Source organism: Podarcis melisellensis, assembly GCF_964234715.1.
Source record: "Podarcis melisellensis genome assembly, chromosome: 14".
Lineage (NCBI taxonomy): Eukaryota > Metazoa > Chordata > Lepidosauria > Squamata > Lacertidae > Podarcis > Podarcis melisellensis.
The window spans coordinates 38,984,376-39,012,032 of NC_138546.1; the positions used below are offsets into that span (position 1 = coordinate 38,984,376).

Consider the following 27,657-nt stretch of genomic DNA (forward strand, 5'->3'; position numbering starts at 1 on the left):
CTGATAAGGAGTTGGTACAATTGTAACGATGACACGACATTTTATAGAACGCTTTCTGAATTTTCCCTGTAGCCCTTCTGACGGGATTTGTAAGGTAGTCCATTACAGTATCTCTGTATTACAGACTTGTAACACTTCTTTAACTGGGATCATTCAAGGTTAACGGTTAGCCACTACACCAGCTGTTAAAGCTGGGAAGAGAGCGCATATATAAGCTAACACAACTCAGTATATTATCTCATGGGTAGACTCAAAATAGAAAGTCAACAGCTAAAAATGCAGCTGTTGCTACACTATGCTGGATAGTTCATTTACTAGCTGGATAAAGTTTTCTTTAAAATGTAGATTCAGGACCTACAAAGACATTGAAAAGTACCAAGTTTATTTGCTTTAAAAAATAATACATAAAATCCAAGTATTTATGAGTCTGAAGCTCTAGTCTCTGCTCAGAAACTTTTATTGATATAAAGCACAGGACATCTTTCTATATCTTGCTGTATACCTTTTTAAGCTGTGGTCGTACTTTTGTGGTTCGTAGCAGGTACAAAAGGACTGGCGGCTACTTCAACCCTAGGTGTAGCAGTTTTCGTATCGGAGCTGGACCTCCCCAGTATCCCCTAGAAGAAATATTTCAAGGGTTAGAACTGGGATAAAGACCACTTCAAGCTTCATCATCCTATTCACCAAAAAAACCTTTTGTATTTAATGTTGGTGCTTTCCTTACAATCACGATTCCCTTCTCATACTTGCATAAGTTATATAACTGGCATGACAGAATATAAATTGAAATGGTTGCTATTTGCTGCAGTGATGACTTGTTCATATAGCTCGTGTTTAATCTGAGATGTAAAAATTTGGAAACCAAGGGAAAAAATTGTGTTTTTTTTAAAAAGGGGGGGACACTTAATACCTGTGTTCGTTTTTAAATACACATTACCTATCAAAAACACTTTAGGACAGTGTTTTTCGACCTTTTTTGGGCAAAGGCACACTTGTTTCATGAAAAAAATCACGAGGCACACCACCATTAGAAAATGTTTTAAAAATTAACTCTGTGCCTATATTGACTATATATAAAGTAATTCTCTTGAATAGGAATCAAATAAACACAAAGAAAGTATTTTATAATTACTTTATTATGAAATAGTAAGTAAACAGAAATATGAAAAATTATAAAATACTTTATTTTTAAATCTTAAGAATTTTTCAATTTTTCCCACGGCACACCAGGCAACATCTTGCGGCACACTAGTGTGCCGCGGAACAGTGGTTGAAAAACACTGCTTTAGGACAATGACATGAAATACAGTCATACCTTGGATCCCAAATGCCTTAGTAATCAGACGTTTTGCCTCCCAAACGCTGCAAACCCAGAAGTGAGAGTTCCAGTTTGCAAACGTTCTTTGGAACCCGAACATCTGATGCGGCTTCCGATTGGCTGCAGGAGCTGCCTGCAGCCAATCAGAAGCCATGCTTTGGCTTCTGAAGGTTTTGGAAGTCGAACAGACTTCCAGAACGGATTCCGTTTGACTTCCAAGGTACGACTACGTATAACTTGGTTTACTGTAGAGTTATCCTGTCTGGTATATTATTAATAATAACAACAATTATTATTTATACCCCACCCATCTCGCTGGGCTTCCCCAGCCACTCTGGGCGGCTTCCAACAAAATATTAAAATACAGTAATGCATCAAACATTAAAAGCTTCCCTAAACTGTATTAAAAGTACAGTTTACCCCAATAATAATTGCAAGTCAAATTTAGTTACAAATGGAGCTACAAGCTGCTGAACCTGTAACAGAGCAATCCAAACCCCTGAATCGCAGTGCGGAAGGAGTTTTGGATAGAGTGCAGCTGTCTCTCTGCTCAGTTCTGCCTGGTTCTGTCAACAGTTGAGCTCCACTGTCGGGGAGTGCCCTTGGGTGTACCCACCCAAACAGGCAGGCAGAAGCCCCTGAAATTGGGGTGTTCTGGGGCTGGCATGAGAGTTCCTGTCCTTTGACAGCAATGGGCCTGATCTGGGCATCTTTGCTGAACCAGCCTGAGAGATGGCTCAGTAAAGGGCCATTCTTCCCTGCTCCCCTGCCTTGACGGCCTCCAACTTGGATCTCTTTCAAAGAGGATAAAACAAATTGATGGAGGATCTGAATACTTAACTGCTGGAAATGGCAGCTTCTCCTAGGAAGTGGTTCTGCTTGTGGGCTTGCCATGGGCGGCAAATTGTCCAGATTTTGGACAAGATGAGGGCACTGGTGTGATCCAGCAGACTCTTATGACCCTAAATTGGGGTGATGGTTGTGTCAAGCCTCACTATGGCCAACCCAGGCGTTGGACTGCAGTTAAAGCTATCCCTCTGAAAAATGAACTTGGCAAGTCAAATTTCCCTCCCTGCAGCTACGTAAGTCGAAAGCTGCGTCACCATTTGGAACGGCAGATTGATAAACTTTTTTTTAATTTAAAGTGCTTGTTTGGTGTAAAGTAAAGGTAAAGGGACCCCTGACCATTAGGTCCAGTCGTGACTGACTCTGGGGTTGCGCCGCTTTACTGGCTGAGGGAGCTGGCGTACAGCTTCCGGGTCATGTGGCCAGCATGACTAAGCTGCTTCTGGCGAGCTAGAGCAGTGCACGGAAATGCCGTTTACCTTCCCACCGGAGTGGTACCTATTTATCTACTTGCACTTTGACGTGCTTTTGAACTGCTAGGTTGGCAGGAGCAGGGACCGAGCAACAGGAGCTCACCCCGTTGCGGGGATTTGAACTGCCGACCTTCTGATCGGCAAGTCCTAGGCTCTGTGGTTTAACCCACAGCGCCACCCACGTCCCTTTTGCTTCTTTTGTGTACTTCGGCATTAAACTAATAGCACATATAGAACTTCCCTCTATAAAAGCGTCTTTGAAACACATAACTGCATCTTTAATTCCCCCCCCCATATAAGATGTTAAATGTTCTCTATGACGGTCCAAATGGCTTTTTTTTAAAAGACATTCACCGTTCAAACGAAAACCTACCTGTGCAGTTAAGAAATGTGCAGCTGGTTTGCCGCATTGCACAAACCTGTGCCACCAAAAATGCCCTTGCATTTTGCGTCGGTCGGTTTTTCCAAAACCCGCGCAAGTTAGTTGGGCATATATACACAAGGGATACTTACTTCAATAGCCCATGCCAGTAAAGGAATGGCATGAGATCAGCTTTCATGTGAAAACTTGTCAGCCGCTCCTTGCTCTGGTCAAAAGGAAACGTTTCTAAAGGCTGCGCGCTGTAATCAAATTCTGCCAGGATCGCACGGTTGTAGTTGGTTACCAGGGGACAGGATGTGTATCCATCATACTACAAAAAAAATTGTGGTGTACATTTTACATAATGGAACAAAACCAAAAACTTCACCTGAATATTGCAAAACAATTTCTCAGGTTTTTCACCGCAGAAGGGTCCCTCCAGTCTGCTTATGACTCAGTGGTGTCCAAACTTTTTTCAAAGAGGGCCAGATTTGATGAAGTGAACGGCTGTGAGGTTGTGAGGGCCGACCAAAGTTGTTGAGCTTTTTTTAGGATTTTATTCCAGGATTGCCACAGGGGCCGTCGGGCCAATTTAGGCCCCCGAAACAGTCGTACCTTGGAAGTCAAACGGAATCCTTTCCAAAACTCCATTCGACTTCCAAAACGTTCGAAAACCAACGAAGCTCCTGCAGCCAATCAAAAGCTGCGGAAGCCCCGCCGGACGTTTGGCTTCCAAGAGAATGTTCGAAAACCGGAACACTTCCGGGTTTGCGGTGTTCGGGAGCCAAAACGTTCAAGACCTAGGCTGTTCGAAAACCAAGGTATGACTAAAGACCTTTGTGTAATTCTATCTCTTTACCTCTTTCATACAACATAAGGTAAAGGTAAAGGGACCCCTGACCATTAGGTCCAGTCGTGGCCGACTGTGGTTGTGGCACTCATCTCGCTTTACTGGCCGAGGGAGCTGGCCTACAGCTTCCAGGTCATGTGGCCAGCATGACTAAGCCGCTTCTGGTGAACCAAAGCAGCACACAGAAACATCAACCTTCTGATCGGCAAGCCCTATGCTCTGTGGTTAAACCACAGCGCCCCCCGCGTCCCTTCATACAACATAGTATAAGTTATAACTTATTAAAAATTAGTTTGGTGATGGTACTTAATGTAGTACTAGATTATGGTAAATCAAATAAACAAGGAATATTCAGTGTTGGAGGGGATGACAGGAAACGAGGAATTATGTTCACATGTGGTGTACATAAACGTGTACAATTATTTGGGCAAAGGGTGTTTAAGGAGATAACAGAAACCACTGGGTTAAAGCTGACCAAAGGTCCAGAGGCAGCATTTTTATCAATTTACGATGGGGTGGAAGGTTCACAGGCTAGGAAGGTCCTGCTCACAAATTTATTGACAGCTGTACGAATTATTATAGCGAGGAAGTGGAAGGGGCAACCAGAATATAAAAAGGAAGAATGATACAAAGAAGTGTGGGATATAGCTATTAATGATAAATTAACATGTGCCATTAAGGTAAGACGGGGAAGATGCAGGAGAAATGGTTTTGAGGAGATATGGAGGGTGTTTGTAGAATTTGTACTGGTTAAACGGAAAGGGGTCAAACCATCGAAAGAGGTGTTGAAATTTGTGGAGGTTGCTTAGTTACAATGGAATGGTCTCAGTAGTGGGTGCACATTTCTATTCTTATTTATTTATTACTATTAATTTGTCAAAATAAAATAAAATTTAAAATAAAGATGCAAAGAGAGAGAGAGAGTGTGTATACCTCCCCAGTACCCAGTTCTAATTATGATGTTTTGTCTTTTTCTACTAGCTTGGTTTATGTCCGAAAGCAGGGATATAATGGCAATTTGGAAGTTCTCTTGCCTGCTGTTGTTTGTTAGCAGTATTAAAAAATGAACATTGCAGAAAAGCCCATAAATAAATTTGCAAGAATTTAGCGTATCATAAAATTGTTGGGATGATATTTTTCCATAAAATGCAAGAATCCAACCTATGAAAAGCATAGGCACAAGTTATATCTGTTCTTGTATTGCCAGTAAAAATAAAATATCTGAAGAGGTGTTTACGAAATGCGGTTGGACCATGATAGCAGAGCAGCAGAAGAATGGAACCTTGTTTTAATTAAATGGATTAATTTAATGCTCCTAATTGGGGGCTCCTCACATCATATTACTAGGAAATATCATTTGCCAATACTTGTGTGGCCAGATATATGGAGAGAGAGAGATTTTCTTAAACCCATTTATATACCACTTATCTCCCAATAGTCTCTTAACTGGTTTACAATGATAAAAAAATAATAATTTGAAAATATAAAATCAAGCTATAATTAAAATGCTTGCTGGATTTTTTTTAAAAAAAGTCTTCAGTTGGCACTGAAAGTTCAGTCTGACCTGAATTGGAAGGGAACTCCAAAATATTGGGCCCACAATACTCATTGTACAGATCCTGGTGGATATTAGCTGTGCCTTCGCCAAAGAACTCTGTGATAGGGCAGGGATATAAGGGATTAGGTGGTCCTTAAAATATTCTGGACCCACATTATTAAGAGTGGGGCTGCCCTACGTCCTGAAAAATCAGGACATGTCCTGGAATTCACCTTTGAAAATGGTGTCTTAGATTATTTTTCATAAATCGGGCAAATATCCTTGAAAATTGGCAATGGGGGTTAAATCGTATCCAAAATGCCTCAAAAATTCTTGTAGCTTTTGCTGAAAAAGGTCAACAATTTTGGCAGCTTCCTTTAAAAACCTCAACAACTTTTGGAGTGTCCTGGTTTTCACTTTTTGAAATCTAGCTAGTGCAGACTTTAGAACACTGGGGTTATGCGCTGGTGACAGTCTGTCCCTGACAACTGTAGGAACAGCTTTTTGCATCATTTTTTTTTTAAATGCAACTTAAATATCCCTGCTCACACAATGCTTTGAGGACGACCTGTGAACAAGGCATTTTGAATTTGGGTGAGAACCTTTCTGATCTTTAATAAGTTAAACAATACTGCCTCAAAATATGTTACAAAACCTAAGTCATTGCCCATGGGATCTTTATTAAAAACATAATTCTTGATTCGAAGTGATAATACTACCCATTTAATGACCAATTAGTTGAATTAACTAACTTACCTTTTTAGCTGGAGGCTTGCCCTTCATTACGCAAGATATGGTTTTATCAAGCACACCAGACTGGCCAGCTACAGAAGAGATAATGGTTTGTTTACATTAGTGCCGCAACGTTTTCTTCCCGAAATAGAAACACTAGAGTCTAAAAATAAAATTCTATTTTTAAGTGCTACCCCTTGAAACATTTCTCTGTGTATTCCTCTTATTGTTTTTATTTATTATTATTTAAGCTACTCATAGACCACTTAATTGCCAAAGTTTCTAATTGGTGCTGTGTTGCAATTTCTTTTTCTGTCTCAATTTCCAAACGGACCAACACAGCTTCCTCTGTTAGAATATCCACTAATTTGTACCATAATTTAGTCAGTGATAAAATAGATGGACCCTGGTCTAGCTAAAATTGGTTGTACATAAGTTCTATTAATTTGTTCTAAGGCCTAACTAACTAAAGACCAATGCTTGCTTATAATAGGGCAGATTAGAGAGAGCAGTTGTGTAGCTCAGGAGCAGAGCAGAGAAGACCAGAAGAAGAAATAATAATAATAATAAAATAATAATAGTAATAATAGTAATAATAATTTTTTATTTATACCCTGCCCTTCCTGGTTCAAAAACCGGGCTCAGAGCAGCTAACAACAAATTTAAAACACTTTAAAAACAATTATAAAAGCAGCATAAAATACAGTGTAAAAACATGAATAACAATAAAAATAAAAAAATCAATTAGATAATCCCCAGGGCTAGCTGGCTGAATTGGTCTGAGATCTAATCCCTGGTATCTCCAGTTTAACAAAACTGGAGCTTCAGATACAAAGGCTGGAAAGGCTGATATCTGAGGCCTTGAAAAAATTGGGATGGAGTAGAACAAGTATGGGAAACCTCAGGCTCAGGGACTAAATCTATTCTAACTCAGCTACATTAGTCAAAAAACAATATTTTGAATGCGTTATGAACATGCAACACCAGATGGTACCAGAGAGCAAAAGAATTTCTCTGTGATTCTTCCAGTGTTTTTTCTCTTTTGTTACAACGATTTAATTTTAATAAAGTTTTTTTCCCTGTGTGTAGATGTACCCTTGGTCAGTCAAAGAAACTTTTTTTTAAAAAAAATCCTATTTCTGATCTTTCTGACATCAGATCCATAAAAGGCTTCTTTCAGTATAGGAAGCTTAATACTCAGTGTTTAAGGCCAGATTTGCAGCAAGCTTCTATTCTTAGTTATTTCAGGTATTTGTATACTGCTTTTCTTCAGATAGCAAAAGGGTTTGCAAAGAGAGCGAAAAAGGCTACATTAAATAAGAATCAAATGTAGTATTTATGTTAACACAGAATTAAAAAAAAAAAAGGTAAAGGACCCCTGATCCAGTATGGTGTAGTGGTTAAGAGCGGTAGACTCGTAATCTGGTGAACCGGGTTCGTGTCTCCGCTCCTCCACATGCAGCTGCTGGGTGACCTTGGGCTAGTCACACTTCTCTGAAGTCTCTCAGCCCCACTCACCTCACAGAGTGTTTGTTGTGAGGGAGGAAGGAAAAGGAGAATCTTAGTCGCTTTGAGACTCCTTCAGGTAGTGATAAAAGTGGGATATCAAATCCAAACTCCTCCTCTTCTTTTGATGACAGTTAAGTTCACTAGCAAACGACTCTAGGGTTGTGGTGCTCATCTCGCTTTACTGGCTGAGGGATCCGGCGTTTATCCGCAGACAGCTTCCGGGTCATATGGCCAGCATGACTAAGCCGCTTCTGGCGAACCAGAGCAGCGCACGGAGACTCCGTTTACCTTCCCGCCGGAGCTGTACCTATTTATCTACTTGCACTGGCGTGCTTTCACATTGCTAGGCTGGCAGGAGCAGGGACCAAGCAACGGGAGCTCACCCTGTCGCAGGGATTTGAACCGCCGACCTTCCGATTGGCAAGCCCTAGGCTCAATGGTTTAGACCACAGTGCCACCCGCGTCCCTAACATTGAATTAACATTGAATTAGTTAATGGCAAAAGCTACTCTTACCTACAGCTGCAGCCGTCTTTGAAGTGGGGAGGTTAGTGCAGTCTCCGATCCCAAACACATTTGGGTATTTCTTGTGTTGCAATGTCTCCTTGTCTACATCGACCCAGCCCCCTGCATCTGAAACCGGACTGTTCAGAAGTACGTTTTGGGGTCCCATGGGGGGTGTGACATGAAGCATTTCGTACTGCATCGAGAAAGAGAAAAGAGTTCAAGCAGTGCCAGATTTACGTATAAGCTAAAAAAACTATAGCTTAGGGCCCCACTCTCTTGGGGCCCCCAAAAAAATTTAAAGGAAAAACAATTGAATATACATTTCCAAAATATAAGATAAAAAACAAATAAAATAAAACCTTCATACAGCAACAGTGTTTTGTGTTGTGTAGGCTCCTAGAATGTAAGTAATGGTCCCTGCCCGCTAGTCTGCTCCCTAAAATATCACTGGTTTGCTCATTTCTATATATAGGGTGCCTACATTCTGCATGGACTGGTTGCATGACAACATGTGCAAATGGCTTGAGATACCTATTATTTCCATAAATCACCATATAGCATATACTCAACACAAAAAACAGTGACTATTTGTTGTTTGTCAAAGGACAGCTCGACATATAAAGGACCCCATTACCTTCAGTAGCTTAGGGCCTCATCAAACGTAAATGCGGCCCTGAGTTCAAGCACAACTGTATATTAAACAGCACAAGATATTATGGGCTGTCCAGTGAATCCACTGGATGACATCGCGGAAGAACGTTGCCTCAGGAGAGTGAGGAAAATTCTCAGGGATGATTCACACCCTGGCCGGCACTTTCTTGATCTCCTGCCCTCAGGCAGAAGATATAGAAGGCTGTTAGGCTGCTGACTGAAAAGATAATAAAAGGGCAACTGACTTTTGGGTTTGGTGGGTGTGCGTCAGTAAAGGGAATTAAGAATTAAGAAGGGAATTAAGACTAAGAGAGCTGAGTGGGGGTGCTTGTGTAATCTCACAGTATACAAGTTGTACAAGTGACAATACAGTATTTCAATTTTAATATCTGATACTATAGATTAACATAAGACACACAGAGAGAGAATTTTCCCTGGCTAAGATGCATTTACGCAACTACAGCTGCAAGGATGTTGCTTGCCCAGCGACAGAAAGAGAATAAGATGCCGACAAAAGCGGGCTGGCAGATGAAATTATTGGAGTAGATTGACTTTGAAAATCGGAAATCAGGCGGATCAAAACTTCAACAGAGAATGGGACAGATATACTGTAGATCATATTTAAAAGAACACTGGAAACGCTTGAACTCTTTGGCAGGCTTTGAATAACTCTTGCAGTGTTATAAAGACTTTGGATATTTTGGAGAACTGTAATTTGAAGGAAATATTAATATGTGGAGGATTAAGATATATAAAGGAGCCGTGCAGGGGAGGAGGGAAATCTCGGGATACAGAGGAATCTTGTTTTATTTTAAGATGTTAAGAAAAAAAGGTTAATTGTGTGATTTATTTTGTCATACCAATAAAAATTATTTCAGAAAAAAGGTATTCCCAGGGATGATTGTCATGTTTTTAATATTCTGTTAGGAGCCGCCCAGAGTGGCTGGGGAAACTCAGCCAGATGGGTGGGGTATAAATAAAATAATAATAATGATAGTTGTTGTTGTTGTTAAGATAATGTCCTTATAAAGTTCCCCCGCCCTCGCTTCTTCACCGAAGTGTGCCATAGGTGGAGGGGTCTGTTGCAATCTCATCCACATAGCTCAACCATCCCAGCGCTCAAAGTTGTTTGGTCAGTTTTTCAACTACACTGTATCAACCATTTTCACCTTCTCACATCACATACTTCGATCAACATTTTGATTTACTATTTCCTGCCTTTTCTAACAAACAGGAAACCAATCCAGGTCACAAACAGGAAAATCACAATAGTCACCATAATTCGCTTTGTACATAGATGCGCCTGAAAAAATCTCATTTTGCTGACCTGATAGACCTCCGTCTCCCCACTTTTGTCCAAGTTCTCAAAGACCGCTTCCTGTTTATCAGCCCGAACTTCAACGAGGTTGTATTTGTAGTTGACAGTAATGTCCCTCGATTTGATAATCTCTAGCAGAGCATCGGCATACTTCTGAACACCAAAAATCACTCCAAGGGCAGTATTGAAGATTATTTTGGCTTTCGGTCGTTTCCCAGTCTACCAAGAGGATAATTCAAAAGTAATGTTTCAAAACCATAGTTATGAGTGTCAAACCAGAAGCAGGAGACAGAATGCTATTTTTTACAACACCCACCAAAAAAATCCAACATAATTTAGTACAACTTTTTTGGGGAAAGGGTAGAATTCACCATCACCATCTATAAAGCAAAGTGCACGTCTTTCTTCAAAACAATTGCTTTAGTCCCTTGCAAATATATGCAGAAACAGCTGGAAAAAATGTGATTAATGAATCAACGTAATTGTTATAAGAATTCTAACGTCTAAAATATAAAATAATATAATAATATAAATATAATATAAAAAAATAAATTAAATAAATGTACAGGCAAACGCATACATAAGTATATCAACCACCTGTCTGAAACAGTACAGGAAAACAATCCTGAAGCCATTTTGACTCTCCCAAATTAACCTCAAATATTTCTCTGCAAGGAGGAAGGAAATGGGAAAAAGCTTTCCAATGGTCTTTTGACTGTAGGGGCTTAACCCTCCCTTTTCAAATACAAGTATGGCAAGTATCTGTTAATGGCAAGTATCTGTTAATTATTATTATTATTATTATTATTATTATTATTATTATTATTATTATTATTTATACCCCGCCCATCTGGCTGAGTTTCGTCAGCCACTCTGGGCGGCTTCCAATCAAGTGTTAAAAACAATACAGCATTAAAAACTTCCCTAAACAGGGCTGCCTTCAGATGTCTCTTAAAGATAAGATAGCTGCTTATTTCCTTCACATCTGAAGGGAGGGCATTTCAAAGGGTGGGTGCCACTACCGAGAAGGCCCTCTGTCTGGTTCCCTGTAACTTGGCTTCTCGCAATGAGGGAACCGCCAGAAGGCCCTTGGCGCTGGACCTCGGTGTCCAGGCTGAACAATGGGGATGGAGACGCTCCTTCAGGTATACAGGACTGAGGCCATTTAAGGCTGTTAAGCTGAGCGCACTCTCAATATGTGTAAGAGATTCAGGAACTAAGTATTTACCATCCCAAAGAAATGGCCAGGCAACCCAGATAATGCAACCAAGTAGGGCATTATCAGGTATCTTGGCAGACAGGAGAGAAGCAACACTCAAATTTCTGCCTCTGTAATGTATTTATGATGTTTTGGGGGGTGGTCTTGGGCTACAGGGTGGGGAATTTCAAAGGTCTATATAAGGGCTTGTGCCCCATTGTTCAGGGTCCTCCTCCCTCCTGTGTGTGATTAGTGGAGACCCTGTTGCAACAGTTCCTTGAATAAAGATCAGGCTTACTAGCTGCTTTGCTTCTCAATATACGCTGGTTGGGCTCTGTTATTTCCTCCTACCGATAGGGAACCCACTTAAGGACTCTATATGGGCTTTGGAATACCCCATAAGGGAAAGGGAGCCATTTTTTCTTATAACATAATCAAGGGACAGCCTCCCTGCCTCCATCTTTCTCAGGAGATGAGAGAGAAGTCCACCCTAATAGCTAAAAAGTTTTTGTGAATAGAGGCTGAGAGTCCCAGCAGTTTAGAAGAAGAAGAAGAAGAAGAAGAAGAAGAAGAAGAAGAAGAAGAAGAAGAAGAAGAGGAGGAGGAGGAGGAGGAGTTTGGATTTGATATCCCGCCTTTCACTCCCTTTATGGAGTCTCAAAGCGGCTCACACTCTCCTTTTCCTTCCTCCCTCACAACAAACACTCTGTGAGGTGAGTGAGGCTGAGAGACTTCAGAGAAGTGTGACTAGCCCAAGGTCACCCAGCAGCTGCATGTGGAGGAGCGGGGAAGCGAACCCGGTTCACCAGATTAGGAGACTACCGCTCTTAACCACTACACCACAGCGTAATATCTGTGCAGATGAAGCTCTGGCCTTTTTCCATTGCGAAGATCTTGCCGTCTGCTCAAGCCACAACGCAGATCTATTGAGTCTGCCCAGCCTCCAGTAACAGACAGCGCATACCTTTCTCATGTACGCCTCTGACAAGTACATGATCTTTTGCGGCGCTCCGGCACATTTCACGGGTGTGTTTGGAAAAGTGAAGATGGCATTTCCTCCCTGGAAATCTTGCAGAGCCTTCCAGGTTTTCTCCACAGTGTGAACGGAATAATTGGAGCCTATTTTAGGAGTGCTGAAAGCTTCGGGCAAGCCCTTGATCTACAATAAAACAAAATTAGCTGCGTAATATTTAATTGTGCCAGGCGCATGGGAAATGCAAATTGAGAGTGGCTTCTTTCCAGCTATGTTGAGTATGGGAGGAAAGTGCCAACCTCAGTAACATAGTAACGCAATTCATATAGATTTTCTTGGGACCGAGATCATGATCAGAGCTATTACATCAGCATTTACCTTGATTCAGTACAGTGGTACCCTGGTTGGAGAACAGCTTAGTTTATGAACAACTTGGATTAAGATCGCTGCAAACCCGGAAGGAGGTGTTTTGGTTTGTGAACTTTGCCTTGGAATAAGAACACGTTTCACTTCCTGTTGAGTGTGTTCCATTTGTAAATTGAGCCCCCCGTTGCTATGAGAAAGTATGCCTTTGTTTAAGAACGCTTTGGTTTAAGAACGGACTTCCGGAACGGATTAAGTTCGTAAACCAAGGTACCACTATAACTGGTGAAATATTCAGATCAAGTCTTCGCATAAACAAGGCATATTATTGTGTTATACGTCACATGGTGTCTCCTAGTTGGTATAGGCAAGCAGTGAGTAACCTGCGGCTCTCTAGATGTTGCTAAACTACAACTCCCACCATGCATTGGGGCGTTGGGCATCTTTTAACTAGAGACAATAGGATTTGCAGTCCAGTAAAATCTGGAGGGTCGCAGGCTTCTGTCTCGGATATTAACCGGTCCTCAAATTACTGATGCCTCCCTGAATGTATGGAAGGCTATGGAGTCATAATTTGGTAAAAACTGCACATGCGTTGGAGATGCAATAGGAATAATGCTTCTCTAAAACATGTTTTTTCACTGTCCTATTTTGATAGATTTTTGGCAGAAGGTAACTGAAGCCATCAACAGAACTGAATGGAACAACCTTACATTTACAGAGCAAAATATCCTCTTGAATTATATACCCAGCACATGGAACCTTACAAAAGGACAACATGGGTGGACTCTCGGTGCCCTTACCACAGCAAAAAGACTGATCCTGATGAACTGGGAAAATAAAAATGCGGCTCCCTTCTACGATTGGATTGAAGACTTATACAAACTCGCAACATATGAATAACTTGCATATAAACACAGACTTGCCATGGACAAATTCAATGATATTTGGAATCTGTTCTTACAAATACTGTAATAGGTTAAGATTTGGTGAAGTACAATAGCAACCTCATAAAATATACAATTTTTGTTTTCTTTGTTTTCCCTCCTCATGGGTTTTGTTTCTCTTTTTCCTTTTCTCTTTTTTGTTTGTGTCTCACCATGTTTAGTGCCCATATAGTCATGTACTTTTTGAACTTTCAATAAAGATTTTAAAAAACCTACACATGCGTAAGTTAAAGAAGCCTTCCTCCACGTAACATGAACAGTCTGAAACAGAGAGCAATTGACTTGTTTCTAATTTTTAAATAAAAGAGGTTGTATTGTTGATGAGGGAAATGAAATTCGATTCTGGATGTACTTCTAAACATGTCCAAAATTCCACCATTAACTGTCATATTCTAACATGAACTGCGAGTATTCTCCGATTTGAAGCAAAGCTTGTTCATTCTCACATTGATCCCATGCATGAATCGATTGCTAGACCTTCGGATATATTCAACTTCTTAAGACAGACCACCAGGGGGCCCCTGCAGGCCTTTTCTGTTAGCCTTCAGGAAATACAGTGGTACCTCGGGTTACATGCGCTTCAGGTTACATACGCTTCAGATTACAGACTCCACTAACCCAGAAATAGTGCTTCAGGTTAAGAACTTTGCTTCAGGACAAGAACAGAAATCGTGCTCCAGCAGCGCGGCAGCAGCAGGAGGCCCCATTAGCTAAAGTGGTGCTTCAGGTTAAGAACAGTTTCAGGTTAACAACAGACCTCCAGAACGAATTACCGTATTTTTCGCTCCATAGGACGCACTTTTCCCCCTCCAAAAATGAAGGGGAAATCTGTGTGCGTCCTATGGTGCGAATGCAGGCTTTCGCTGAAGCCTGGAGAGTGAGAGGCATCGGTGCGCACCGACCCCTCTCACTCTCCAGGCTTCAGGAAGCTATCCGCAAGCCTTGCAAGCCCGGCGGGAGTTCCCGCGGGCTCACAAGGCTTGTGGGCAGCAGCCTGCAGCCCCAGTGAGTGTCCGCAAGCCTTGCGCGCCCGGCGGGAGGTCCCGCCGAGCGCGCGAGGCTTGGGGCAGCAGCCTGTTGCCTGAAGCACAGGGAGCCCTCCGGAGGGCTCCCCGTACTTGGGCGAGTGTCTGCAAGCCTTGCGCGCCTGGCGGTAGGTCCCGCCAGGCGCGCGAGGCTTGGGGCGGCAGCCTGCCGCCCAAAGCACGCGGTGCCCTCCGGAGGGCTCCCCGTGCTTCGGGCGAGTGTCTGCAAGCCTTGCGCGCCCGGCAGGAGCTCCCGTTGGGCGCGCGAGGCTTGGGGCGGCAGCCTGTTGCCCGAAGCACAGGGAGCCCTCCGGAGGGCTCCCCGTACTTCGGGCGAGTGTCTGCAAGCCTTGCACGCCCTGCAGGAGCTCCCGTCGGGCGCGCGAGGCTTGGGGCGGCAGCCTGCGAAGGAGAGGTGCTGCGCAGAGAGAGAGAAGGCGCAGCGCACCTTCAGCAACGCGCTTGTCCAGCGAAGCCGGAGGAGGAACAGAAGGGTCTCCTTCTGTTCCTTCTCCAGGTTCGCTGAAGGGCGATGCCCCTTCTCCCTCTCTGCGCAGCACCTCTCCTGTGAAGGTGGGGCGCTGGGCAGAGAGAGAGAAGGCGCAGTGCCCCTTCAGTGACGCGTCTGTCCTGGCTTCTGCTTTAGCCCTGCGCAGCCTCTTTGGGCAGGGGGAGCCTTTATCCCGCTGCCCTGAAGAGGCTTGGTGCGGTTACTCCAGAAGCCAGAACAGCCACACGGTATCCCAGAAGCCAGATCCCTCTTGCTGTTCTGGCTTCTGGGGTTCAGAATATTTTTTTCTTGTTTTCCGCCTCCCAAAATTAGATGTGCCCTATCGTCCGGTGCGCCCTATGGTGCGAAAAATACGGTAAGTACTTAACCCGAGGTACCACTGTACATGCAACTTGTCTTGTCATGATCACCATCTGGAACAAACAGTCTGCATGCACACACTCCCAATTAAAAAATAATTTCCTCACAGCACCCAGACCCTGAACATCCTGGCCCCAGCTCATCACAGATTCTAGTACACTTAAAACCATTGAAATTGGTGGTATTCAAAGTGCATTAAATTCTGTGTTGGATTGTGGATACCATAGTTTTCCGTGTATAAGATGATGTTTTTCTATTATAAAATAATGTTAAAAATTGGGGGTCGTCTTATACATGGATAGTGCAGAGTGGGGAGGGGCGGTTGGTTTCAGCCACTGCGGCAATTGGGTGGGTGATTGACAGCTGCTTGCGGCGAACGGTCAGGCGATTTGTGGCTTTGGCGATGCATGCGATTGTCAGCATTGGTCAGGCGGGTGAGCAATTTATGGCAACCCCCCCCCAAAAAAGCTCAAAAAATCTGGGATTGTCTTATACACGGGGGGGCGAGTTTTACACAGAAAAACACAGTGTTCTAAATGCACACTGGCCCCACACCTGCATGCAAATAACTGCAACGTTTTCAGGACTGAAATGCCTTCCGGGGATGAATTTTTTGTCCACCCCCCCCCCCCGGCCAGTTTTGGGAAACAATATAATGTCTCAAGGAAAAACCAAAACATGATTTTTCATTGGTGTTACTTTTTCCAGCAGAAACATTTAGAATCCAGCCAGCGGGGAAGGCCCGGCCTTCTTTTAAGGCAATTTGACTCTCCAGAAAGTGAATTTTCAGAGCACCGGAGTGCATTTCAGTGGGGCTTACTCTCTGGTAAGTGGGCACTGGGCAGCAGCAGCTTTCTCCAGCCTGGTGGACTGTTGATGTTTTGGAATATAACTGCCACAGATTATCGCTTTTTTATTTTTATTATTAATATTCTGTCGGCAGACGCCCAGAGTGGTTGGGGAAACCCAGCCAGATGGGCTGGAATGAATTATTATTATTATTATTATTATTATTATTAACAAAACGACAATGTAATGACATAATTTTGGGACCACTTGCAAACATTACATAAGCTATGTCATTTCACCACAGTGGACGGCTCACTGCGAGAAGCCAAGTTACAGGGAACCAGGCAGAGGGCCTTCTTGGTAGTGGCGCCCTCCCTGTGGAACGCCCTCCCACCAGATGTCAAAGAGAACAACAACTACCAGACTTTTAGAAGACATCTGAAGGCAGCCCTGTTTAGGGAAGCTTTTAATGTTTGATGTATTACAGTATTTTAATATTTTTTTGGGAAGCCGCCCAGAGTGTCTGGGGAAGCCCAGCCAGATGGGTGGGGTATAAATAATAATATATTATTATTATTATTAAGTTGAATAATGCAATTTGCGGCAAGATTGCAGCAGAATGGAAGCGGCGCTGCATAAGACAAATGCAGAATGGGCAGTAAAATGATGCCCAAAGTAACTCTTTCTATCCTGCTTCACACCAGAGTTTTTACCAACAGAGACTTTTTTAAAATAAAAAAAATACCTTTTCAAAATGTAGCTGGAGCCCAAGGGCGATGATCAAATACTTGTAAGATATCTGTAATATAAGAAAGTCATTCATTACATTGAGCATCTTTGCCAATCTATGCTACAAAGCTGTCTTTTCAGGAGCTTCATTGACCATTAACCCTATAGATGTCTACTCACATGTAAGCCTTATTAAGTTGAATGGGACTTGCACCATAACACTCACTTTTTTCCTCCTAGAAAGTAAGGGGAAATGCCTGTGCGTGTTATGGAGGGAATGCCTACTGGTGGCATGCCTACTGATTTTCTTCCTCTAAAAACTACGTGTGTGTTATGGTCGGGTGCGTGTTATAGAGCGAAAAATACGGGTATGTATAGTATTGCAGCTTCAAAACAATCACACAAGGTGATTGTAGAATCTCCTATGACACTCCGTCTGGAAGCAATGGGTTGTACCCAACTCCTGTTCAGAGCAGGTCCATTGAGATAAATGGATCTGAGTTAGCCATGTTCATCAGTTTCTTTCTTTTACTTTTTCTTTGTGACAAAGTAATAATCATAAATAATTAAGAATAAAATGTGCACACCACCCCCGAGGCCGTTCCGTTGCAACTAAGCAACCTCCCAAAATTTCTACACCTCTTGCGATGGTTTGACCCCTTTCCCTTTTAATAGTATAAATTCTATAAATTATCCTCAAAATCATTTCTCCTCCATCTTTCCCGTCTTACCTTAATGGCACATGTTAATTTATCGTTAATAGCTATATCCCATACCTCTTTATACCATTCTTCCTTTTTATATTCTGGCTGCCCCTTCCACTTCCTCGCTATAATAATTTGTGCAGTTGTCAATAAATTTGTGAGCAGGTTTTTCCTAGCCTGCAAACCTTCCACCCCATCGTAAATCGATAATAATGCTACCTCTGGACTTTTGGTCAGCTTTAACCCAGTGGTTTCTGTTATCTCCTTAAACACCCTTTACCAAAAATAATTGTACGTCTTTACATCTCTACCACATGTGAACACAATTCCCTGTTTCCTGGCATCCCCTCCAACATAACACCAAATATTCCTTGTTTATTTGATTTAATCTGACTGCTGTTAAATAGCATCTCCAAATTAATTTGTGATGTTCATCCGTTTCAATGAGTCTACTGTGAGCAGGGCTAATATTGGATGCAACTGCTTGGGCTCATATTCTCCATCAAGGTGACAAGTTTCCGTAAAGTACAGAGCTTCAGTTTTTGTAGTTAAGAGGATTAAATGAATAGGCAGCTGAGAGCTTACCTTTTGGTTGTTCTCCAGGTGGACACAGTTCTTGTCTGGATCCAGCTTCTGAACTCTGGATTGGATCCACTTTACACCGGAAGGAATCACACTTGCCGTTGGACGGGAACAAGGTGCCAGTGGTTTTGCTCCCGCCCCGACCAAAGTCCAGAGTGGCTGATAATAGTGCTTCTGAAAATATACATTTTTAAAAAAACCAGAAGCATTTTTACTTGGTATTATAGGTCAGGACATTAATAGGCATGATGTTAAATTGTTTTTATATGCAACAACTGCGATAAGGGTGTTGTTAGCCCAGAAATGGAAACAAGAAGAAATTCTGATGAAAGAAGAATGGCAGACAAAATTAATGGACTATGCAGAATTGGACAAAATGACAGGAAGGATTCGAAACCTGCGGGACCAGAGATTTACAGAAGATTGGAAGAAGTATCTGAATTATTTGAAGAGCAACTGTAATCAACAAATTACGCTAGTAGGACTACAAGAAGTTTTGTAAGGAGAAATATACAAGTGTTACAAAGTAGAAAAAGATAGAGATATTGGTTATGAGTTTGAAATGTAATAGGGAAGATAAGAAATGCATCCTGAGAAATTAGACTGGAAAATTTTCAGACAGGATTGATGGAAGTCAAAAATTTGAATAAGATGTAAAAGTAGGTTTAATTACTGTTGAAAATGATATGTTGAAAAAACTAATAAAAATTATAATAAAAGAAATAAAAAATAAAATAGTGCTTCTGAAAAACAGGAGCAGAAGCCACACAGCCTGAGCACTGGAGGGACTTCTTTCAAAAGTCAGTTAAACAGGTGTGATAAGAAAGGAGCATCTGTACCTCAGTCCTTAAATTGTAACATCTCCAATTAATAATCTTTAGTATGGGGGCTAGTGAACACCTGTCTTTAGCAGCCCACAGCTCAGAATAAACAATACGGGGTTACAGTAGGAATGCGGAAATCTGTCAATTTTTGTTTCTCTCTAGTTCTCATTTTTCCACATTTCCACATTGCGAATTATGTTTCTTAGGTCCTTATAAAAATTCAGCAGTATTCAATGTGAATTTATCCTAAGATATACATTTGTATGCAACTTTGCCCATTATAAATTTTTGCAAAGCAAATTCCCCTCATGTTATTTTCACTAATACAGTCATACCTCGGGTTACAAACACTTTGGGTTGCGCGATTTCGGGTTGCCCACCACGATGAACCTGGAAGTACCAGAACAGGTTACTTCTGGGTTTCGGTGCTTATGCATAAGTGCTAAATCGTGCTTTGTGCATGCGCAGAAGCAACCCGCACGTGCACAGACACGGCGCTGCAGGTTGTGAACCTGCTTCCCACACGGATCACGTTCGCAACCCAAATGTCCACTGTATGGGCATTTTTTATACATGCTTTATTCTAATGTACAGTGGTACCTCGGGTTAAGTACTTAATTCGTTCCAGAGGTCCGTTCTTAACCTGAAACTGTTCTTAACCTGAAGCACCACTTTAGCTAATGGGGCCTCCTGCTGCCGCTGCACCGCCGGAGCACGATTTCTGTTCTCATCCTGAAGCAAAGTTCTTAAGCCAAGGTACTATTTCTGGCTTAGCGGAGTCTGTAACCTGAAGCATATGTAACCCGAGGTACCACTGTATGTAGTTTTGTACACAATAGATGGCTGGAGAACAGCAGAGCAAAATTCAGAGAACTGCAAATTCTGATGGATTGTTGCATTTTGGTTCTCACATGGTGCGAGTTACAATGATTTGTCTTTAAAAGTGTACTGAATCAAATGTCTCCCTTCTCCCTAGCCTACAGCTGAATGCGTGCTCCGACTCCATATAGGGCAGCTGCAGATTATGTTCACCACCTGGCGACAAATTTTAATATTTCAAAATGCGTAAACTCAGCCCAAGTCTTGGATGTTTTATTTCTAGATTAGAAGAGCAACCCACACCCCGCCCGGTGAGTGATCTTTCCAGGTCAAAAAGCATTTGTTGTTCTAGATGCAATGCAAAAAGACAGGAATGTTGCAGCCCCCTAAGTATCAAAAATGAAGGCCAAAACTGAGACAATTTATACGTGGCTGAGCAGCATTCAATCCTACCCTGTTTAACAGGAGAACATCTTGTCTCAGGCAAAAATGATCTGAGGGTGACTCTCTCTGATTGCTTGCTTAAATTCCTGCCATGGAGTGTTGTTCTTTAAAATTTTTAAATCATTTTAATTTGATTTTACAAATGAAAAGTTATAACAATACCACATACATATCCATATATAGAGATTTCTCTGAATCTCGAGACTCCCCCCTCATCCCAGGCATGGGTCCTATTGTCAACATTTCCAACTGTATTTTATTTCATTGTCTATATTTTATATCTGTCCATATTGTCCATCGTATTTGTTACACTACAAGTGTTATTAGAATCCTGCTAATGTTCTCATCTGCTTACAGTGGTCTCCTAAATAAATTATAGTGTTCTTCTTTTAATTTAAACGAGGCTTACAAACTTAGAACAATAAATTTCTCCCCCAGCAGACCTAAAGGGTAAAGGTAAAGGGACCCCTGGCCATTAGTTCCAGTCGTGACCGACTCTGGGGTTGCACGCTCATCTCGCTTTATTGGCCAAGGGAGCTGGCGTACAGCTTCCAGGTCATGTGGCTAAGCATGACTAAGCCACTTCTGGCGAACCAGAGCAGCGCACAGAAACGCCGTTTACCTTCCCGCCAGAGTGGTACCTATTTATCTACTTGCACTTTGACGTGCTTTCGAACCACTAGGTTGGCAGGAGCAGGGACCGAGCAACGGGAGCTCACCCCTTCGCGGGGATTCAAACTGCCAACCTTCTGATCGGCAAGCCCCAGGCTCAGTGGTTTAACCCACAGCGCCACCCGCGTCCCACAGACCTAGCACCACCTAATTGAAATTATACACTGTTAAGTACTGAAGTTCTCATCCTGGGCCAGCAGGGGGATACTGTAGATAGTTTTCACTCAGGTCCACGTCAGTTATTTTAGGCGGGAAACCCTGGGTTGTTGTTGCTACAATGTTGACAGCCGGCTGCCTATAAAAGCAGGCCGGCTGAGCTGTTTGCTGTTCAGTTCTGTCCAGCTTACAAATAAAGAGCTGCTCTGGAGAAATCGCTGTGTCGTCTGCTATGTTCGCCCACAACCTAACATGCACATTGGTTTTATTTATCAAATTTATATACATCCCACCCCTGCTCAGCCGTGAGACAGAACTTCTCAAGATTATTCTGTCCGGAATAACTGGGAGAGGAATGTGATGCATGGGAGGTAACTATTAATATTAGGAACTCCACTGGGATGGAGGCAGGAGGAGAAGAGGGAGAGCCACATTTTTACCTCACTGGGCTCAACAACCGCCACATTGCCAGCTCCGACTTTTCGCTTCATCCGTGCACTCATGGAGACTCCGCCGGTGCCTCCTCCTAGCACAAGCACCTCGTAGTAATCCTTCGAAGCAGACCTGGCTGTGGTGTGGAACTGGGAAGATCTCATTTTCTGAACCCCCTGCCTCATCAAAGGCACCATGGGACGCACACCGGCACACGAAGACATGAATCCAACTGTTGCCATCTTGGGCCAGCCTCAAATCTGCGAAGCGATAAGGAGAGATGTGAGCGGTGAAAAGGAACGTTGCTTTACGTTACTGTTTGGGTACCGTCAGGGATCGTGATGAGGACGGCTGTATTCCTCTTGATCCTGATCCTGAATCTTCCCAGGAGCAGGAAGACAGTACAGTGGTACCTCGGGTTAAGTATTTAATTCGTTCCAGAGGTCCGTTCTTAACCTGAAACTGTTCTTAACCTGAAGCACCACTTTCAACACCAGTCTTGAAAGACCTACACTGGCTCCCAGTACGTTTCCGAGCACAATTCAAAGTGTTGGTGCTGACCTTTAAAGCCCTAAATGGCCTTGGTCCAGTATACCTGAAGGAGCATCTCCACCCCCATCATTCAGCCCAGACACTGAGGTCCAGCGCTGAGGGCCTTCTGGCGGTTCCCTTGCTGCGAGAAGCCAAGTTACAGGGAACCAGGCAGAGGGCCTTCTCAGTAGTGGCACCCGCCCTGTGGAACACCCTCCTACCAGATGTCAAAGAGAAAAACAACTACCAGACTTTTAGAAGACATCTGAAGGCAGCCCTGTTTAGGGAAGCTTTTAATGTTTAACAGACCATTGTATTTTAATATTTTGTTGGGAGCCACCCAAAGTGGCTGGGGAAACCCAGCCAGATGTGCGGGGTATAAATAAATCATTATTAATTATTAATTATTAATTATTAATTATTTAGCAAAGGGCTTACTACCTTCACATCTAAAGGGAGGGTGGTCCACAGGTCATGTGGCTAGCATGACTAAGCCGCTTCTGGCGAACCAGAGCAGTGCACAGAAACACTGTTTACCTTCCCGCCGGAGCGGTACCTATTTATCTACTTGCACTTTGATGTGCTTTCGAACTGCTAGGTGGGCAGGAGCTGAGACCGAGCAACAGGAGCTCACCCCATTGTGGGGATTCGAACCGCCGACCTTCTGATCGGCAAGTCCTAGTCTCTGTGGTTTAACCCACAGCACCACCCATAATGCTACCTCTGGACTTTTGTCAAAACAAAAAAAAATCCTTCCAGTAGCACCTTAAAGACCAACTAAGTTACTTCTTGGTATGAGCTTTCGTGTGCATGCACACTTCTTCAGATACACAGAAGACTTTTGGTCAGCTTTAACCCAGTGATTTATGTTATTTCCTTAAACACCCTCCCCACCCCCCAAATGTACGTATTTCCATCCCCACATGTGAACATAATTTTATACACTTCTGTCGCACTCCCCCTCCTTTACTCATCTTTTTCAAAACTAAAAAGTCCCGAATGTAGTCCCGAATGTCGAAACTTTTCCTCCCGGGGAGTTGCTCCCTATTACAGTATTCTATTTTCCCTTGACTTCTCCTGACAGGAGGAAGTTGGGGAAAGTGGATGACGTTCAGTGAAATTTCGCAAGGCTGCTATATTTGATATACACAGAGCGCTCATGTTGTACTTGGGACAAATGACTCAGCTCTTTTGACTGTTTCCTTTTCCTTTCCCATCCCAGGCTTTGCAAAGCAGGCTGAGAGATCTTTTGCCACCTCGCATCCACCCCCCTGAATTTAATCCCTTAAACGTTGGGGGCAAAGAGACTATCTGGTGGCTAAAACAAGAGTCTTGTGGCACCTTAAAGGCTCCCCAAATTTATTATGCCTAAAGCTTTTGTGGACTGCAGTCGGCTTCATTGGTCGTATCGGATGAAGGAAGTAGATTGTGTTGTTTTTGCTGGAAAAACCCAGCGCGATGTTTAAGAGGCCATTAGTTCGGATCAATTCTGGATAAGCCGCAAAATAAACAACTTTAGCAGCACTAATGAGACAAACTTAATGGAATGGCAGAAAGTCTATGCATTTAAACCAGGGTTGGGGCTGGGCGAGGGATCCAATTTTCAGATTGGGAAAGGTTATGGAAAACTGACTTACATTTTTCGGCGTGCTGTACAGTGAAAGAAATGAAAATGATGTGCAGATGGTATTTGACACCTAGTAAACTAGCAAAAATGTATAAGACAGGTACAAATATCTGCTGGATATGTAAAGAAAAGAAGGCACCTTTTACCATATGTGGTGGAAGTGTAAGGTTAAAAAAAGCATTCTGGGAAATGATATGTAATGAGTTGAAATTAATGTCTAAACTAACTTTTATTTTAAAAAACAACAACCAGAGGCTTTTCTATTAGGAATTGTAGGTGCTGATATTCCAAAGGAGAAGAAAAGACTTTTTATGTATGTGACAACAGCCACACGGATGATACTAGCCCAGAGATGGAAAGAAGAAGTCCCTATCAGAGAAGAATGGCAAATTAAACTATTGGACTACACTGAAATGGCGAAACTGACCGGAGAGCTCAGGAACCATGAAGACCAAAACTTCAAAAAGAATTGGAAAAATTTATAATTTATCTTGGATAAAAACATTAGCAGGATTGCAATAACACTTGTAATGTAGCATACTATGGACAAATTGGAGTGACTTAAAATATGGACTGTTGGAAAATATGCAGTAGAAAAGGTTAATAATAGGACCAATGGAAGGAAAGGTGGGGAGTCTAGAGATTCGAAGGAATCTTTAAATGTGGATGTGTATGGTTGTATTGTTATAATTTTATACTTGTGAAATCAAATAAAAATTATTTTTTTTAAAAAAATCCCGCATTGCAGGGGGCTTGACTAGATGTTGTTCAAGGTCCTTTCCAGCTCTACAGTTCCATGATTGTATGAGACTGAAGCCATTTTGACCAGATTACTGAACAGAGGGGAAATTTCTTTTGGCTGGGTGCTGATTTGAACATGGATGCTGCTCGCTGATGGAAAATATATATATTTTACTTTTCTTCCCCTATCTCATTAGAACAGCAAGGCCATGGTTATGGGAAACCAAGTGTTTTGTACGTGCTTTGAGTTGCAGAATGCAAACACATTTTATTATTATTATTATTATTAGGTGGTCTGCTGAGACTTCCCACTGATTTTAAAGTGGTCCCCACCAAAAAAAGAAGACCACTCTGTTAAAGGGTATAAAACTATGGCTGGACTCGCTGTTCAAAGGTCAAGAATTAAGTTAATTTTTGCACTAGTTTTATAGTTAAAAGGTAAAGGTACCCCTGCCCGTAAGGGCCAGTCTTGACAGACTCTGGGGTTGTGCGCCCATCTCACTTAAGAGGCCAGGGGCCAGCGCTGTCCGGAGACACTTCCGAGTCACGTGGCCAGCGTGACATCGCTGCTCTGGCGAGCCAGAGCTGCACACGGAAACGCCGTTTACCTTCCCGCTGGTAAGCGGTCCCTATTTATCTACTTGCACCCGGAGGTGCTTTCGAACTGCTAGGTTGGCAGGCGCTGGGACCGAGCAGCGGGAGCGCACCCCGCAGCAGGGATTCGAACCGCCGACCTTTTTGATCAGCAAGTCCTAGGCGCTGAGGCTTTAACCCACAGCGCCACCTGTGTCCCTTAGTTTTATAGTTAGACAGCAGTAAAAGCACAATCCTTTCTCCCCTTTTGGCAGTAGAAACATAAACGTATAAACCAACAGCATATGCTCCATATCTCCATCATTGCCCTGTAAATAAAGCTCTTGCTATCAAACTCGTGCTCATTGAAAAGGGGATGACTGCAAGTTTCCTTCTCTACCTGTCTCTGTGGCTTAATGATTAAACAGCAGCTTCCTTTAACTTGTACAAAAGTGGTGTAAAGCACGCAATATAATCCCCACAGTCCTCTGTGTGCAACAGTTCAGTAGACCCAAGAGCAGCTGTCCCAAGAGCGATTGCAACAGAGAAAACATTTGGTGCCCACCTGGATTTTATAGAGCACAAAATGCTGTTCACTGCCAGGAGCATCTTGTGGACTACAATAATAATAATAAATTTTATTTATACCCTGCCCTCCCCAGGGCGGCTAACACCAAATATAAAAACAATCGATTGAAATACAGCATAAAAAAAAAATTAAAATACAACATTAAAACATTAAAATGCAGCCTCATTTCAGTGGAAACTCAATCAGAAACTTTTTTGGGGATAAAAACGTCAAGTCTTCACCAAGGCTAACTATCCAGACTGGTCCTACATGGGTCAGAAAAAAGCCAGGTAAGTCCCCAAATAGGACTTCCAACACAGAAGGAGAAAGGAAAAAAAGGACTAGAAACTTGACTGGACTTATTTTACTTGGCTGCTTTTTTTGTAGTAATTTTTTTTAGTTTTCAATTACAATAATCCAATAATAGCCTCATTATATCAATGTCAAATTATAATACAAGTTACAGGTAGGTAGCCATGCTGGTCTGCTGTAGTCGAAACAAACAAACAAACAAACAAACAAAATTCCTTCCAGTAGCACCTTAGAGACCAACTAAGTTTGTTCTTGGTATAGGCCATGATAAAGTGGGCACAGGACATTGGGCACAATATCATGTTTGAGGACTGGGAAAGGTTGTGGACTACTGGGTTGAATTTCACTGCATGTAATGCTTTGAAAGAAAATGTAATGAAAATGATATACAGATGGTACATGACCCCAGTCAAACTTGCAAAAATATACCACTTGTCTGATAATAAGTGTTGGGAATGTAAAGAAAATGAAGGGACATTCTTTCACCTCTGGTGGACCTGCCCTAAAGTGAAGGCTTTCTGGGAAATGATATATAATGAACTGAAAAAGGTATTTAAGTATACCTTCTCTAAGAAAACAGAGGCCTTCCTTTTGGGTATTGTCGGCCAAGGGGTGGTAAAGAAGGACTGAACATTCTTTATGTACGCAACAACAGCAGCAAGGATACTTCTCGCGAAGCATTGGAAAACTCAAGATTTACCCACACTGGAAGAATGGCAGATGCAACTGATGGACTATATGCAACTGGCTGAGATGACCGGCAGAATCCGAGACCTGGGAGAGGAGACGGTAGAAGAGGATTGGAAAAAATTTAAGATTTATTTGCAAAAATATTGTAAGCTGTATGAATGTTAAGCAGGATGCTTGATTATAAACAATTTGGCACCATTAAGATAGATGAAGTGAAGTAGGAAGATAAGTCAAAATGTAAGAAAAAACAATTTTTTTGGATAACTACAGTATTTGGCTAAATTTATTTTTTTATGGCGTATAACCAAGGTAACTAAAATTTAAGATATAATATTGAAAACTAGACAGTAAGGATGGAAGTAAGGTGATAATTTGTTGGATTAATTTTTTAAAGTGGAAGGTAGGGGCGGGAGACGTGAGGAGGTCCCAAGAAGATAAGAAAATATGTCATGTTATGTTATAACTTTGTTTGTTTGTTATACTGTAACTTAAAAATTTCAATAAATATTTATTAAAAAAAAAAAGTTTGTTCTTGGTATGAGCTTTCATGTGCACGAAAGCTTATACAAAGAACAAACTTAGTTGGTCTCTAAAGTGCTGCTGGAAGGAATTATTATTATTATTATTATTAAATTATAATACAGTTCCTAATATCAATCATTCAAACACCAAATTATATAATTTAGGTGCCCCCCCTCCAGCGTGCTAGAATTTATGGTTTGACGATTTACTTTATTTCTGCTTTCCAAAATCTTATTGATCTCCATGACATTCCAGTCATCATAGTAATCCCTTATACAACAGCAGCAATATTTATAACTTCTTTTCGTGGTGACACGTTAAATAGTTTATAAGTCTACAAGTGAAAATCTCATACTGTATCCTTGTTCTTCCTGTGTGTGACATTTATTCTGTCCATATTGTTTCTTCCTGTCCTTGGAAAATATTACGTCTATCTTTTACCAGTTGTTGCTCCTATACATCAT

The 27,657-nt window shown here is 42.1% G+C and overlaps 1 protein-coding gene across 2 annotated transcripts in view; it reads right to left on the reverse strand.

Annotated features, from left to right (window-relative positions):
- Positions 1-439: 439 nt before the first annotated feature.
- SQOR (sulfide quinone oxidoreductase) overlaps positions 440-27,657 on the reverse strand; it is a 32,167-nt gene continuing 4,949 nt past the window's right edge. For both annotated transcript variants that reach the window (XM_081888672.1, XM_081888673.1), the window contains exons 2-10: positions 21,638-21,889; positions 18,286-18,456; positions 17,013-17,066; positions 12,264-12,458; positions 10,111-10,320; positions 8,142-8,325; positions 6,142-6,209; positions 3,151-3,329; positions 440-617 (exon numbers count right to left, since the gene is read on the reverse strand). In XM_081888672.1, the coding sequence (XP_081744798.1) occupies positions 560-617; positions 3,151-3,329; positions 6,142-6,209; positions 8,142-8,325; positions 10,111-10,320; positions 12,264-12,458; positions 17,013-17,066; positions 18,286-18,456; positions 21,638-21,871 (1,353 nt within the window). In that variant the 5' untranslated portion in view covers positions 21,872-21,889 and the 3' untranslated portion in view covers positions 440-559. The remainder of the gene's footprint in view (positions 618-3,150; positions 3,330-6,141; positions 6,210-8,141; positions 8,326-10,110; positions 10,321-12,263; positions 12,459-17,012; positions 17,067-18,285; positions 18,457-21,637; positions 21,890-27,657) is intronic.